Source organism: Rhinoderma darwinii, chromosome 1 (assembly GCF_050947455.1).
Source record: "Rhinoderma darwinii isolate aRhiDar2 chromosome 1, aRhiDar2.hap1, whole genome shotgun sequence".
Classification (NCBI taxonomy): Eukaryota; Metazoa; Chordata; class Amphibia; order Anura; family Rhinodermatidae; genus Rhinoderma; species Rhinoderma darwinii.
Window position 1 is genome coordinate 243,744,856 of NC_134687.1, and position 17,591 is coordinate 243,762,446.

The 17,591-nt window shown below is 41.4% G+C and overlaps 1 protein-coding gene across 1 annotated transcript in view; it reads left to right on the plus strand.

Annotated features, from left to right (window-relative positions):
• Window positions 1-17,591, plus strand: part of ARHGEF18 (Rho/Rac guanine nucleotide exchange factor 18) — a 478,484-nt gene that overhangs the window by 410,898 nt on the left and 49,995 nt on the right. The window contains exons 12-18 of the mRNA XM_075863189.1: window positions 7,042-7,087; window positions 11,256-11,391; window positions 11,917-12,029; window positions 12,488-12,628; window positions 12,721-12,968; window positions 14,052-14,177; window positions 16,264-16,381. Of these exons, the coding sequence (XP_075719304.1) occupies window positions 7,042-7,087; window positions 11,256-11,391; window positions 11,917-12,029; window positions 12,488-12,628; window positions 12,721-12,968; window positions 14,052-14,177; window positions 16,264-16,381 (928 nt within the window). The remainder of the gene's footprint in view (window positions 1-7,041; window positions 7,088-11,255; window positions 11,392-11,916; window positions 12,030-12,487; window positions 12,629-12,720; window positions 12,969-14,051; window positions 14,178-16,263; window positions 16,382-17,591) is intronic.

A 17,591-nucleotide genomic window follows, 5' to 3' on the forward strand; every position in this document is an offset into this window, starting at 1 on the left:
TCACAATAGATAAAGAAGAAACGGTACCTCAACGTTTGTAAAGCAAACTCTTCTGAGTACGGCAATACCCCATATGTGGTAATAAACTGCTGTTTGGACCCACGGCAGGGCTCAGAAGGGAAGGAGCGCCATTTGGCTTTTGGAGCTCAAATCTTGCTTGATTTTCAGGTGCTATGTTTCATTTGAAAAGCCAATAAGAGGCCAAAACAGTGCAAACCCCCCAAAACTGACCCCATTTGGGAAACTACACCCCTCAAGGAATCTATCTAGGGGTATAGTGAGCATTTAGACCCCACAGGTCTTTTGCAGAATTTATTGGAATTAGGCTGTGAAAATGAAAATCTACGTTTTGTTCCACTAAATTGTAGAATGGCTTCATTTTCACAATTGATACTGGAGAAAAAGCACCCCAACATTTGTAAAGCAATTTCTCCTGATTACGGCAATACCCCACATGAGGTCATAAACTGCTGTTTGGACACACGGCAGGGCTCAGAATGGTAGGAGCACTATTTGGCATGCAGATTTTGCTGTATTGGTTTTTGGCCACCATGTCGCATATGCAAAACCCCTGAGGTACCAGAGTACAGTGGAAGCCTCAAGAAGTGACCCCATTTTGGAAACTGCACCCTTCAAGGCATTTATCATTACCTTGGACAAGACAGGGCTCAGAAGTGAAGAGCACCATGCGCATTTGAGGTTTATTTTTGTGATTTTTTTTTTCACAGCATTGGCCCACAATTGCCAGGCACTGAAGTCAAATAGTAAAACAAACCCCCAAGTAGTGACCCCCATATTGGAAACTACACCCCCTAGGGCATTTTAAGGGGTGTAGTGAGCATTTTGACCCCACAGGTGATTCTACATTAGAAATTAGTGCCCAGTGGATGGTGCAAAGTGAAAATTACAATTTTCAACTGATATGCCAATTTAGTGCATAATATGTTGTGCCCAGTTTGTGCCACTGAAGACAAATATCTCATCAACTGTTAAGCCAATTCTCCCGGGTATGGCAATGTCATATATGTGGAAGTAAACTGGTGTTTTTGGGCACGCTGTAATGTTCAGAATGGAGGGAGCGTAATTTGACTTTTGGAGTGCAGATTTTGTGTGGCAGTAGTTCAGTTTTGGGTTTTACTGGTATTTCAGTTTATAATGTGGGGGCATATGTAATCTGTGTGGGATACATCAGGGCACAATAAGAGGGTATATTGGGGTAAATAAATAATTCAAAGATGTGTGGCCAGTGTCGCACTGATAAATGGTACCCAATGTTATCCGCTTTTGGAACACACTGCATATTTTTCGTCGCCATATTCTGAGAGCCAGAATTTTTTTATTTTTTCTCTACCGGAGCTGTGTGAGGGCTTATTTGTTGCGTGACAATCTGTAATTTTCATTGGTACCATTTTGGGGTACATGTGATTTTTAAAAAAAAAAATTCGATCACCTTTTTATTCAATTTTTTTGGCAAGCAAGGTGACGAAAAAGCAACTCTGAATTTTTTTTTAGTGTTCATCGTGCGCTATAAATTAAATTTTACTTTATTCTGCGGGTCGATATGATTACGGCGATACTATATGTATATTGTTTGCAGCGTTTTCACTTAAAAGATCCCTTTATTTTTTGTGTTCCCATATTCTGAGAGCCATAACTTTTTTTTTTTTTTTTTTGTGTTGACAAGGCTGTGTAATGACTTGTTTTTTGCGGGACGGGTTGTAGTTTTTATTGGTACTATTTTGGGGTACGTGCGACTTTTTGATCACTTCTTATTCTATACTTTAGAAGAGATGGTGACCAAAAAATAAAATAATAGTTTGGGTTGTTACGAACGCGGTGATACCAAATATGTGTCATTTTTTTTTCCTATAATAAAACACTTATAGGAAAAAAGGAATTTTGTAACTTAGAACTTACATTTTTACACTTTAGCTGAACTTTTTTATAACTTTTTCTTTGTCCCACTAGGAGATTTGAAAACCTGCACCTCTCCTCTTTATTCTAATACATTGCACTACCCACGTAATGCAATGCATTAGAGCTGTCAGCTATTCACTGACAGCAAGCCTATTAGGCTCCGCCTCAGGGCGGGGCCTATTAGGCTTCCGTACGTGGCGACCAGGAAGCCGCTGTTGGCCTCCGTTTCCCATAGCCGATCTCCTGGAAACCACTAAGATGCCGCGATCGCTTTTGATCGCGGCATCTAAGGTGCTAATGGCAGGGGGCGGAACTAGCGCCGTTCCCTGCCGTTACAGCAGGATGTCAGCTGTTCCATATAGCTGACACCCTTCGGCTGATGGCTCAGCTTCTGAGACGGCCGCAATCGTTCATCTGTGACCGGAAGCCTTTTAAGCCCAGCCTCTGGGCAAGGCCCAACAGGCCGCCGTACTTGGCAGACGTGGCCATTGTTTGGCCTCCTGTTGCCAACAGCCGATCGGCTAGCGTGGCTACTCGGCTCTTTTTTAGCCCTGTAACCATGCTGCAATACTGTGATTGGTCAGTCACTACTGACTGACTGACCAATAACAGCGGTCGCTGGCGGCGCCGCGATTGTTCCCCCGACGAGTCACAGTGACTATCGGCTGTCTGTGATAGCTGATGTCACTGTTCTGTCACCATGTCTTTTGACGTGGTGACAGAAAAGCACCATGACGTAACTGTACTTCATGTTGCCTTAATACAGGGCAAACCATGACGTACAGTTGTGTTAAGGGGTTAATTGCGAAGTGATTCCTTGCCATAGAAATGAACTTAACAAAAAAAACATTTCCACTGCATTTCAGCCCTGCCACAAAATGACCTGCTAACCTAAGCTCAGTAATCTTCTCGTTCGCTCAGGAGAAAGTGTGAACGAGGACAAGGCAGCTGATATCACTCCATTATACTGATTGAATTATAAGAGCAGACTGGTTGTTTTAAAAGGGGATGCTGCTTTAAAATCATTGTCGTCTTCTGTTAACCATGGTTAGCTGTAAGGAAACCTGTGCAGTCGTCATTGCTTTTCATCAAAAGGGCTTTACAGGCAAGGACTTTGCTGCTTGTAAGATTGCCCCTAAATCAACCATTTATCGGATCATCAAGGACTTAAAGAGGCTCTGTCACCAGATTTTGCAACCCCTATCTGCTATTGCAGCAGATCGGCGCTGCAATGTAGATTACAGTAACGTTTTTATTTTTAAAAAACAAGCATTTTTGGCCAAGTTATGACCGTTTTTATATTTATGCAAATGAGGCTTGCAAAAGTCCAAGTGGGTGTGTTGAAAAGTAAAAGTCCAAGTGGGCGTGTATTATGTGCGTACATCGGGGCGTTTTTAATACTTTTACTAGCTGGGCGTTCTGATGAGAAGTATCATCCACTTCTCTTCAGAACGCCCAGCTTCTGGCAGTGCAGACACAGCCGTGTTCTCGAGAGATCACGCTGTGTCGTCACTCACAGGTCCTGCATCGTGTCGGCCACATCGGCACCAGAGGCTACAGTTGATTCTGCAGCAGCATCGGCGTTAGCAGGTAAGTCGATGTAGCTACTTACCTGCAAACGCTGATGCTGCTGCAGAATCAACTGTAGCCTCTGGTGCCGATGTGTCCTCGCTCGTCTGACACGATGCAGGACCTGTGAGTGACGTCACAGCGTGATCTGGCAGAAGCTGGGCGTTCTGAAGAGAAGTGGATGATACTTCTCATCAGAACGCCCAGCTAGTAAAAGTATTAAAAACGCCCCGATGTACGCACATAATACACGCCCAGTTGTACTTTTACTTTTAAACACACCCACTTGGACTTTTGCAAGCCTCATTTGCATAACTACAAAAATGGTCATAACTTGGCCAAAAATGCTCGTTTTTTAAAAATAAAAACGTTACTGTAATCTACATTGCAGCGCCGATCTGCTGCAATAGCAGATAGGGGTTGCAAAATCTGGTGACAGAGCCTCTTTAAAGGAGAGGGGTTCAGTTGCTGTGAAGAAGACTTCAGGGCGCCCAGGAAAGTCCAGTAAGTCACAGGACCGTCTCCTAAAGAGGATTCGGCTATGTTCGGTTAAACACCAGTGCAGAGCTTGCTCAGGAATAGCAGCAGGCAGGTGTCAGTGTCTCTGCACGCACAGTGAAGCGAAGGCTTTTGGAGACTGGCCCGGTGTCAGGAAGGACAGCAAAGAAGCCACTTCTCTCCAAGAAAAACAACAAGGACAGACTGATGTTCTGCAGGGATTGGACTGCAGAGGACTGGGGTAAAGTTATTTTCTCTGATGAAGCCCCTTCAGACTGTTTGGGACATCTGTAAGAATGATTGTCTGGAGAAGAAAAGGTGATCGCTGTCATGAGTCCTGTGTCATGCTGACAGTAAAGCACCCTGTGACCCTTCATGTGTGGGGTTGCTTTTCATCCAAGGTAGTGGGCCCACTCACAATTCTGCCTAAGAACACTGCCATGAATAAAGAATAGTATGTAAACATGCCCCAAGAGCACCTTCTCCCAACAATCCAGGAGCAATTTGGTGGTGAACAATGCATTTTCCAGCATGATGGAGCACCATGTCACAAGGCAAAAGTGATAACTAAGTGACTCGTGAACAAAACATTGGATCCATGAACAGAAAACTACCCAGATCTCAATCCCATTGAAAACCTGTGGTCAATCCTCAAAAAGAGGTGGACAAACAAAAACACAGAAATTGTGATTACCTCCAAGCACTGATTAGGCAAGAATGGGCTGGCATCAGTCAGGATTTGGCCCAGAAGCCGATATCTAGCATGCCAGGGCGAATTGCAAATGTCTTGAAAAAGAAGGATCAACACTGTAAATATTAAGTTTTTGCATAAACTTGATGTATTTGCCAATACAATTTTAAAAACTTATGAAATGCTTTTGATTGTACTTCAGTATACCATAGAACATCTCACTAATAAATCTAAAAACACTGAAGCAGCAAACTTTGTGAAAACCAACATTTTTTGTCAGTCTCAAAGCATTTGCCCAGGACATTACATAAATTGGTAACTATAGGGGGAAATTCTGCTTTTAATGGGAATGTGCACCAGAAAATGACCTGTTTAAAAATGTTTCACATAAAAACTTGATTTAAAGAATTTTTGGGGATAATTTTTTTTTTGTTTTTTTATGCCACTGTGTGTATTAAAAATAATCCTAAAATCTTGCAGTTTTCACTCTGGCCACTGAGCCGCATAATAGACTGACACTTCCTGTTTTGTAGAGATCACTTCTCAGCAGTCATCTCATTATCCTCCTAGGTGGGATTACAATGAAAGGTAACCTCTATATATAGGTAACACAAGACCCAAGAGAAAACTCTCCCATAGACGTCAATGGGTTCTCTACTGTTCACCGGTTCCTATGAGCCATGTGGATGATGTAAAGTATATTTCTGAATGCCATATTCAGCAGCTCGGCCAAGATGGTTTCCCTCATAATCATGTACAGAAAAACAAAAATATCTAAAATGTAAAAAAATGTAAAAAAAAGATTCTTTCTCTGTGGTGTTAATTAGGAAAACTGTGAGGTTGATAAGCCGCCTGGAGTTCCTCTTGTAACCAGGGACGCCAGATTGTTCCTGAACAGGGATTGGTTATCTAGTATGTTGAGGCTGCTCCAACCAGGATGTCAGGATGACGTTCACGACTTGGATTGAAGCCCTGCCTCTAGGATGCCACCCAATGGGAGAGGCTTAGATTTTTTTTATCCGGCTTCTCCCCCGACACGCGTGCGACCATGTAGCTAGCGTAGTTTGCACGCCAGTGAAACTATTAAGCAGGTCATTTTGACCGTGATCTTGGTATACCTCATAGCTCTATAGACATCCCTCCTTTCTGAATACCTGGGCATCAGTACATTGGATGGCATCGGATAATAATAAGGATTGCCAACTTCTGCTATTCCCTGAACAATTAACATTTCAGTGCTAGGCTGGTTGGCCACTTTCCATGACTTCCTGAGATTTGTATATAATTCTACAATTCTATTATGTACCAAAGTTTGGTAGCGTATGCTTTATCTGGTCAATAATGATTCCTATACCCACTTTTCTATATGGTTAACTATAATGACACATAATCACATTTCCCAAATAGTGTTGGAAAAAAAAAAGGTGTACTTTTTAGTCTTCACTGCAAATAGTTACTTTACAATCTCCCCTGATAACGTTTTAGTAGCCTTAGGCTACATGCACGCATTGCGTAATTTGATGCAGAAAAATTTGCACTTAATTTTGCGTTTTTTATGCCCTTTTTGGTATAGTTTTTACATTTTAATGTGGAAACGGGTACAGCTTTTTATGCTGCGGATTTTGGTATGTTTTTTTTTTTTTTTCCATAAACTTGTCAGACACAATTGTGAGACGGAAATGCAAGATGAAATGACATGCTACAGATTTTAAAATCTGCACCGCTGGTCAATTTACGTGTGGGAAATATGTATTGAAATCTCATTTATTTTGCTGTGGCTTGCAGGTAAATGCCGCAGCAAATCCACACGTAATGTGCATGGTGTGGGATAAAGCGCTTCTACTCCTTTTATGTAAACGCTTCGGTCAATCTATATTTGTAGCACTCTACCACAGGTATTTTCATATTGGACAGAAAACAGCAGTGCAAACAAAGAAATAAATAATTGGCATAGCCACATATGGTCTTACAATAGGAATCTGTTCTAGGAAAATATTCTTGGAACGGTTTCTATGGGTTTTCGCAGTTGAAGTCAATGGAGAAAAACACTTAAGTGCCACATAATGGCTGATGGTGCTTGTGTGCTGCCTGGCATAGGTTGTGATACGTATATTGCACTCACAATCGCACACCTCCTCTATCTACATCGATAATCTAGCAGGAAATTCAATATATATTGCGTTTATATACAGTACAGCATTATACTTGTATTTCACTACGTATACCAGTGGCTGATATTGTACTACATATTGAGAGAGGTGATAGAAAATGTGATTTTTGTTTCTTGAAGTGTGACAGATGTACAGTACTTTTATATTTCATAGGATTGTAAAAACTTACACTACAACCCCTTATTTCCTCTGCAGAAGGACAGCTCCCACAAGATTGTAACATCCGTGTCCTATCAGCAAGGTAATAAAATACCCATATTTCTACCTGTATATCCAGCTACCTATAGGTGTGTTTTGAATACGTATGTTTCCTTTTGGTCATTTTGATATTTTTAACCCCTTAGTGGCAGCCTATTTTAGGCCTTCATTACCAAGCTATTTTTTTTTAAGGTTTTCCATCATCCTTCAAAGAGCTAAAACTTTTTATTTTTGTGTCGACATAGCTGTATAAGGTGTTTTTTGCAGGACCACTTGTATTTTTTAAGAGCACCATTTTGGGGTACATAGATTTTATTGATTAACTTTTTTGGGGGGGGAATAGAAAAAAATTATTTCACACACACTTTTTTTGGGGATCTGAAATTTACGCCGTTTACCGTGCGGTATAAATAACACTAACTTCGTTCAGCGGGTTGTTACGATTGCAACGATACCAAATTTATATAGATTTTGTATATTTTATTACTTTTGTGTAAACAAAAACACTTTTTCAAAATTATTTGTTTTTGTGTCTCCATATTTCAAGAGGCATAACTTTTTTATTTTTTCTGCCGATGCAGCTGTATATGGGATTTTTCTTTTTTTTTTGCGGGACGACTTTTTGATCACTTTTTATCACATTTTTTTTAAAGGCAGGATTCACAGAAAACAGCAATTTTTGCATTGTATTTTATTTTTTACGGCATTCACCAGGCGGGTTATATAATGTAAGCTTAGATAGCAGATCTGGGGGCCTTTATTAGGTCCCCCGGCTGCCATAGAAGAAACTGACATCCTGCGATCTTGCGCAGAGTGCCGGTGGGGTGAGAGAGGGAGCTCCCTCACTCCCTCCAAAACCACTCGGATGTGGCACTTGCTATTGAGCGCTGCATCTGAGGGATTAAATGAGCAAGATATTGATATCGATCTCGTCTCTTAAAACAGGGCTGCTCCCTGCTGTCAGCTGGTAGCTGAGAATGGAGATTTGGCTGCTCCCTGCACTGTTTATTCCGATGTCGTATGTCGTTAGTGGCCGCCTTAAATCACTAAAAAACACGAGAAAAACTGATGTCAAAAGGAACCCACACTGGCGCAACACGGACAGTCATATACTTGAAAGACGGCCCTTTTTTGTGCACGCAAATCGGACACGCTCGTGTGAATGAGGCCTTATTAGTTTCATGTTTACACAAGATGGTTGGTCTACTTTTTAGCAGTAATATTTATCTATATAAAAATAGTTCCTCTGCAGCAACATGAGACAAAAGTACCTGAACTTCGTTATAATGGTGATCTCCGTTCAGCAAATAAATGTTATTATTTGTATGATAAATAGTTATACAGTTCTCCAATATACTTCTCAATGAATTAAAATATCATCAAAAAGTTAATTTCAGTAATTCAATTCAAAAAGTGAAACTCATATATTATATAGATTCATTACACACACACACACTGATCTATTTCCAGCGGTTTTTCCTTTTAATGTTGATGGTCATGGCTAAGGGTATGTGCACACACAAAATCAAAAACCTCTTAAAACACGTAGCTGTTTTCAAGGGGAAACCGCTCCTCATTTTCAGACGTTTTTTAAGCAGACGTTTAAGAGTCCATGAAAAACAGCTCCGAAAACAGCTCAACAAGTGATATGCACTTTTTCGCGGCCCTTTTTTTAAAACGGCCGCGTAAAAGAATGCCCCGTCACAAGAATGCAGTTTTACCCATTGAAATCAATGGGCAGATGTTTTGGAGGCGTTCTGCTTCCGATTTTTTTTGAACGTTTACGGACCGAAAATAAGCCGTGTGAACATACCCTCACAGTTAATGAAAACCCAAAATTTTGTGTCTCAGGAAATTTAGAATATTATGTGAGCCCAATTTCAGAAATGTTTTTTAATACCGAAATGTTGGCCTACTGAAAAGTATATACAGTATATGCCCTCAATACTTGGTCGGGGCTCCTCTTGCATGAATTACTGCATCAATGCGGCGTGGCATGGAGGCGGTCAGCCTGTGGCACTGCGGAGGTGTTATGGAAGGTTGCTTTGATAGCGGCCTTCAGCTCGTCTGCATGGTTAGGTCTGGCAATCAAGCACAGTGATACTGAGGTTATTAAACCAGGTATTGGTACTTTTGGCAGTGTTGGCAGGTGCTTCCGTGTGCTGCACGTGATTGTCATTGACTTCAATGGGTGCGTCATGCGCGAACAACGCACAAATAACGGACATGTCGTGAGTTTTACGCAGCGGACTCACGCTGCGTGATACTCACGGACAGTCTGCACGGCCCCATAGACTAACATAGGTCCGTGCGAGGCGCGTGAAAATCACGCGCGTTGCACGGACGTATATCACGTTTGTCTAAATAAGCCCTTAGTCTGCAATCAAAAGATGCCTCCATGCATGTAACACTCAAAAAAAGAAGTCAATTAGACTTTGGTTCGGTCCAAAACATCTAAAAAAAAAAAAAGAAAAGCTGCCCAGTATTGGAATAAGATTTGTTTGGAAATATGATACCAAGATCAACTTGTACCAGAATGATGGGAAGAGAGCAGTATGGAATGACGCGAAGCAAATCACGTCATATTGGAAACCTAGTAAAGGCAGTTCTATGTCGGGGGCATGCATGGCTGCCAATAGAACTAGGTCACTGGTGTTTATTGATGATATGACTGCGGAGAGAAGAAGCAGGATGAATTCTGAAGTGTGTAGAGCGAGACTTTTTGCTGAGAATTAGTCAAGAGAAATCTAAATCAAATCAATATTTGGTGTTACCTCCCTTTTGAATTTTTCTCTTTTCCCTCTCTGTGGATGCTGTCTGCGTTGTGAGATACCCAATGACTCTTCAGTATAGCAATTATTTATCTTGGGTCTGTCTCTCCTGTCCAGTGTCCTTATGTGTCATGTATTTGGACACCTGTGATTCACCTTTATAAAAAAAAACCTTGCCGTGTCATCTCCTCACATCCTTGGTATTTATTAATCTTTGCTTTCATTTATTGGAGTTTGTGGATCATATTTAACAAGATAAGTCAGTTTTTTTACATTTTCCAATAATTGTCAGTCAAATAGGATAGGGGGAGAACAGGAAGGAAACCCTAACAAAGCTGGGGTGCAGTGGAAATGAAAAAATAACAGCACAAAATTGGGCAATGTTTTAATGACACAACGCTGTGCTGGAGGCTAAAAATGTAAAACCTATAAAACACTTTCCACGAGCACACACATTGATAGTGTTAATAGCGTCGCATGGTGTTTTTTGTTTGTAACAATCGGTGATGAGATTTGTATTTTTTACGTATATTAACCAGTTAGTGACCGCCCATAGGTGTTTTTACAGGGGTCACTAACGGGCTTTACTCTGATTCATTAGCCTTTTTACGGTGCTGCATCAGAATAAAGCACTGCCGCCGGGAGAAGTAAAACCTCCCTGCTCTCCGCTACCAAAGGTAGCTGAGGGCTTGCAACAGACCTGCTCGAGCGGACGGGATGGAAGTCCGGATCGATCCCACCCCGTTTAACCCCTCCGATGACGACGGGGGGAAAAAAAAAACTTAGAGCTCTTTGAATGCAACAATGGAAAAACATAAAAAATTGCTTGGTCATTAAGGTCTGAAATAGGCTGGTCACTAAGGGGTTAATGACTATATTTGTCTACAGATTTCAGCATACACGCCATTTTTCATTTCACTAGACTACATCTGACAGGAGGCTGTATTAATGAACCCCAGCTTTACACGTGTGCGGCTTACACATTGGATTGTCAGTTCGCACTTGCCACAGAGGACCGCTAAAGTAATTTATCTCATAGATACAATTGGCTGTTAAACACCAGGTGAAGCTGTCTCTTTGCCAACCTTGCAAGCTCAGTCAATAATGGTTAGTTAAGCGGCAGGAGGGGTTTCTAGAATAATCGCTAGAAAGTTTCAAAGCTAGAAATCCTGAGACTGAGTCCGCATTTAGAGGTGACAGCGACTGGGAGCAGCATGGGGAATGCCAACCTCAAAAGAGATGAGGGAAATAGCTGCCAGAGTTTTCCCTCTAAAATATCACTTTACAGCTCTTATCAAAGGAAATGGGGCAGAAACTTTGTCTTGGAGAATGAGCTCTTGACATTTCGCATTTTCTCTGCCCTGCGCAGGAAGGCAAAGAGTGACTTGCAGCCCGATGACAGTTCCTCCTATTCCAACTCTGTCTTTGCCTCTGTTACAGCTCCTTTCAAGGATCACCCTCGCATTGCCATCGTGGGGCTTGATGGGACTCATGTACAGGCTCGGGGGCTCGGAATGACTGTCACCAATAGAGGAAATAGAGTGGAAATACAAGCAACATCAGGTAGCCGAACGAGGTAAGACCTGTGTCTTTACTATCTCCTGTGAGGGGAGTATTTTCAGGCGTATTTCGGGGCATTTACGCCTCGAAAAACGCCTGAAAAAATGGAAGCAAAACGCCTCCAAACATCTGCCCATTGATTTCAATGGGAAATACGCCGTTCTGTTCCGACGGGGCGTTTGGCGAGTGGCTTAAAAAACGTCTGAAAATCCGGAGCGGTTTTCCCTTGAAAACAGCTCTGTATTTTCAGACGTTTTTGATTTTGTGTGTGCACGTACCCTAATACTGCAGCTGCTGGGGCTCCAGCCAGTATTCATCGGTTTGTTGTACGCATGTCTTGTGTGTTTTAAAGTGTTGATGTTTCCAATACGGCAGATGTTAACAATCATTTATATGGCTTTTCTTCTGATGAAGAAACATTTTTATTTCATACCATTATAGCCAACTCAATAATATACGGTATCTAATAACCGGATTCCTTTTATGTAGCGGCTCCATGCTGAACTTGAATTTATAGTTTCATTTTTTAATTCTTTGACAGTTCAACAGTGGCCGAAATGGATGAATTTGACTCAAGTATTACAAAGTTGAGGATATTCACTGACGACAATGTTTCTCTGGCTCCATCCACCACAGAGTCTGTATTTCTAGAAGGTAAGTGTTCTAGACAAAAGCAGCACGTAACAAATCCTGAGAGTGGTGTTCTAATATTACCTGCTTGTTTAGCCTGTTCTATCACCAACCTTCTGATTTCCTGCTAATGGTAGAACTGGTCCCGCATCCTCCCTACCCTGTCCATTCATCACAATTGGTCATGTAATTATTGGTAGATCATTAATACTGGAAACTAGACCATGAGAGTCTTTACAAAGGCTGAAATAGCGCTACGTTATTGTCGTTAGATGAATAAAGCTTATGGTATTGATGATGCCTACATCTAATAAATAATTTACCAAAAATCGCTAATCCGATTTTATGATGCTTTGTTACTGAAGTTTCTAGAAGTGTCAAAGTCCCTATTTCTCAATCCGTTTATCCTATAGATTTTAGGAGCTTTCTTAACTAGTAAATTGAATTTTAATGTTTGTCAATTTATTCTCTCCATATTGCAGATGTTTTTTATTCCTCTGTGAGAGCTGAATTGGAAGGTGATGCTGTTGAATTTGAGTTTGAGTCTTGGAATAGTGCCGTAGAGCCGCCATATGCCAAAAAGCAGAAGAAAGAGGTCATCAAGCGACAGGATGTCATCTATGGTGAGGAAAATGCTACCGTTTGTCCAGAAGAATCCGATGCAAACATTTACTCTCAGAATAATGGTTTCTAGCTTTTTCTTTTATGTTTTCAGAACTTATGCAGACAGAAATGCACCACGTACGAACACTGAAAATCATGTTGAAAGTGTACTCTCGAGCGCTGAAAGAAGAACTGCATGGGAATAAAGAAGTCCAACAACTCTTTCCATGTGTTGATGAACTTTTAGTGCTGCATGAACAGTTCCTAGCACGATTTAAGGAGAGACGTAAAGAGTCTTTAGAAGAAGGCAGTGATCGGAACTACATCATACAGAAGGTCGGGGACATCCTTGTACAGCAGGTGAGAACTTCTGGGATTGGTAACAAGTCACAACATAAGAGAAGTGACGGAAATGTGCCAAGTTCTATTATGCCAACCATTGTTGATGATTTTGGCGTGCCGTTTTTGCACATCTTGATAACCGCTATGTCTAGATGTTACGTAAATGTGGATAGGATTTTTTAGACTATGATCGTAGTTTTCCATTTAAGTAGTAGGAATATTTTCTAGAACTGCCTCTTTTGCAAAAAGCCACAGGCCTTGATCCCCACAAAAGCACATGTATTGTCCTTGTTTTTGTCATTGTGGTTGGTGTAAAGTCTGGTCTTCACCTAACATAACAAAGGCTTATTAGTGTAAATCTAGATGGGTCAGTCTCTCTCTCTCTCTATATCTATCTATCTATCTATCTATCTATCTATCTATCTATCTATCTATCTATCTATCTATCTATCTATCTATCTATCTATCTATCATACATTACTTATAGACAAACACCAGAAATGTATTGTTTCCTCCTCCTACTAAAAAATGTCTGTCATACATGTTATCAGTGAAGAGCAGAGAGGCTGAATACAATAAAGAAATGTATATAGAAAGTCGGCTTTTGTCCACATTGTTTAGCCTTTTCACAGCAAAGCCAAGATACGTCAGCCTGATATATTGGTGTGTACTGAGCTGCTATCTGTCTGTTCCAGGCCTCGGCTCTCTAATGTCAGTCATTTCTAATGCTATAAGGGCATCATGGGTACTAGTTTTCCTAATTATTACCTTTTTAAATGTTGTCATAGAGAGAACACCGTATATATTATGTTGTATCCTTTAGCATATACAGTAAAACCAACGACAACCCAAAATTGTCATTGGAAATTCGTCATATTAGAATCCGTTGTACGTCAGGGGGTGGTCTTCACGTAGAGGATTGGGCTGTGTATCTGCTGCAGATTTCATCCTTTGCATTGCAAAGAATGAAATCCGTATCATGATGGGTATGATGCACATTGTCAAGTCCGTAGCGGAAAATTCCAGTATGTGTAAATGGTTTTTGGTGCAGAACGCCTTGGTCTGCTATTCTTTCCTAATATTTTTGCTTTATGTGCTCAGTTCTCAGGTGACACTGGTGAGCGAATGAAGGATAAGTATGGCGAGTTCTGCAGCCAACACAACAAAGCAGTCGGACACTACAAGTTTCTTATGCGGGAAAATAAGAAATTTCAGAACCTGATGAAAGTGAGTAAAAGGTTTCATAAAACATTATTATGATAAAAAGCACAAGAGACGTGTGAGATCTAAGACTTGACAGAGGTGGTACTGAATATCACACAGGCATGCCATGTGCACCTTCTAAAACCAGGTCCTACAAACATGTAAGCTCCACAGCACGTCCGCCTTGTAGACCATGTCTGTGTATTGTACTATGCATATATCGACTGGTTAACACGTACCACAAAGTTCTTTCTTCTCTCTAACTTGGGCAGAGCAGTTAGTGATATATTTATGAGCTTAGCGGTTGTCACTCCCTTCCCCTATTATCTTTCCGTCTCCAATGGCCTGTTCCATTTCAAGTTCGTTTAATTAACCATTGACCTGACAAAATTCGGTGGCAATGTTCTATATTTCGTCATTTTCCTCATGTATTGTTATTAATGGAAGCTTTGCAGGTACATTGCAGATCTGTTTAATGGTCTACCACCTTTCAAGTAGAAATAACTGTCGTGAGGGTGTCCGAATCTGTGGTTCATGTAGATCTGCACCTCCCAATCTTGTAACCGTTAACACTTTATATAGCACATCTTTTTAGGAACAAAATACTTCTGACCTCTCATTAATGCCTATTGTAGCAGTCACTCACTGTTATCTGCCTTTGTCACAATCCAGGACCAGACTTAAACTGCAGGAATGGTTGGTCGTAATTGTTTAGCTGAGCTACATATGCAGACAAAGTGTTTGCTTTTTAGAGTAAAATGACATATATGTGGAGGGAACAATTACCACCACTTTAACTCTGGATTCTGTAAAATCTTCTCTTTGTGGATATTCTAGAACTGTGAACAATACAAGTAGAGTAGAGTGTACCCAGATATAGAAAAACGATGTGTAGGATGTAATATGATCCTACAGCGCTAGTAGGCGGCTTTATCTCCTTCATCAGGAAGTGCAGCCGGATGTATGGACTGCGGACGGTAGAATAGGCGATCAACTTACATGGGAAAACTATTATTTTGCACAGGTCTGCACTATGATCGCTTTACTATATTACTGGAGATACAATAAATAAAATTATATATTAAATCCTAATTCAAGTATTTGGACACTGGTGTTGAGGTAGATTCATGATGTAAAAGAGAAGTTCCAGTATTCTAGAAAGCGTTTAAGGCTGGGTTTACACTGAGTTTTTTTGCAGGCATTTTGAGGCAGATTTTGCTCTGCCTGCATGCCGATTTTCACTGCGTTTTTCGCCCGCGGCCATTGAGCGTCGCGGGCAAAAAACGCAGCGTAATACGCTTTCTCTGCCTCCCATTGATGTCAATGGGAGGTCAGAGGCGTAAACGCCTGAAGACAGGGTGTGTCCCTTCTTTCTCCCGCGAGCCGTTTGTTCGGCTCGCGGGAAAAAAACGCCTCCGCCTCCCATTGAAATCAATGGGAGGCATTTTCGGTCGTTTTTTGGCAGCTTTTCCATCGCGTTTTCTGCATCAAAAACGTGTCAAAAACTTGGGGAATCTCCCTTGGGGAAACCAGCAGCAAGTGTTTATTTTTCCTACAGCACCAACACAGGGTAAATTAAGAATTCTGCAGTTCTCATTGAGATAAATAGGCTGTCGGTTTAATGCACAACCCCCTCCCCCATTAGCTCAGACCTCACTAATAGGATATTCGCAAACCCATTGAATAAGACCATCAATCAGCCCCAAAGAGTTATTTGTATTACATGTAACTCGGAGCTCCCTCTTGCTGCATCTTGATGAAATTGATGTCCGACACATCCATGCTCCAATCTAATGTATTTAATAATAATATAAGTGTTCACAACGGCAAACTAGGAATATGTTGGATACAAAAAAGAGCATAATTTTAAACGTGTTTTGTGGTCAACAAGACAGTGAGTATTTAGTATACCTCTTAATTGAGTATTTAGTATTTAAAGAAAACTAACAAAAATATGTACGCCATGCAGCATCCGCATATAGTATAGACTGGCCTCCGTATCATAGTCGATTGGAACAAAGCTCATGAAGACCATTCATAAAAAGCTGCACAAAATGAGAGCATGTAAAGAAGTGCCTTGATTGTTTTTTTTCCTTCTATTGTCAAACAGAAAATAGGTAACTCTTCGATCGTGAGAAGACTGGGGGTGCTGGAGTGTATTCTTTTGGTTACTCAGAGAATTACAAAGTATCCAGTGTTGGTGGAAAGAATTATACAGAACACTGAAGGTATGGAAACAATCTATATACACACCTCAACATTGAAATTACAGCACCAAGAAGGAAAAGTTTTGGATTTGTTGAAATCGCAGGATCAATAGACATTTTAATGATATGCAAAATATAAAAAAAATGGAAACCAAATATTCCAAATAACTTGATTTATGCAGTATCGAGTATGAGCGCCATGCACAGAAATAAACGCACTTGCACACATACACACATTTGTATGATATCAAGGAGGTTATTAATGACTGTCTGAGGAATGTTATGTCACACTGAATCCACTTGGCCACGCAAATCATCAAGATTGGATGCTGACCGCTCCCTTTGCAGTTGCCGACCAAAGTCCCAGATGTGCTCGATGGGAGAGAAGCCCGGAGACTATGCCGGCCATGGTAGCACATTTAGGCCACGTGGGCTGTTCACAGTAGCATGAGCGACATGTGGCCTGGCGTTGTCCTGTAGAAAAACAGCTTCTGGGAGACTTTGGGGAAATGGCCGTACCACTGGTTCCACGACTGTGACACCGAGCGGTTCGTGTACCTGAAATGAAGACTAGAAATGTGCCACCCCACACTATAATCCTCTGAGTAGGACCGGTTTGACGTTCCCTTGGGAGGACCTCTTCATGGCATTGCCCACATGGTCTCCTAGCCAATCCCATTGCGTCCGAGACGAAAGAGGGGCACATATCTGAAAGGGATAGACCTCCATTGCCGTCTTGCAGTGCACCATGATAGCCTTTAAGAGCGGTGGCGTGTGGTCAATGGGACACCTGGAGCTGGAAGTCTGGCTTGTAGCCCAGTGTCGTGCAAACGTCTTCTGATGGTTTATGTCGACACTGTTTGCTGTCCTAGGATTTTGATGTGATATCCAATTTCACTTGCACTACTGAATGTATTACTACGCGCCATTCTTCCAATCCCTGCAGAGGTTTTCTTCCGCGCACCTCTTTCTCGCATTCCTGTTCTTTGTTGTTATTCTCCCAACCTCCGGGACATGCAACGTTGAACAGTGCTGACATCTCAGCCTAGACGCGAAGCAATCTGCCGGTGTGATAAACCAAGGTCTCTCAGTTCAAGGATTCTGTCCCTCTCCGTTTACAACAAGTGGCAATAACTGCCACGTCATCGAACAGGAGGCATCGCACAATAATCCCACGCCACTTGCTCCAATTTTTGAGGTTTCATGTGGCTAAAAAAACATTGCTTTCAAT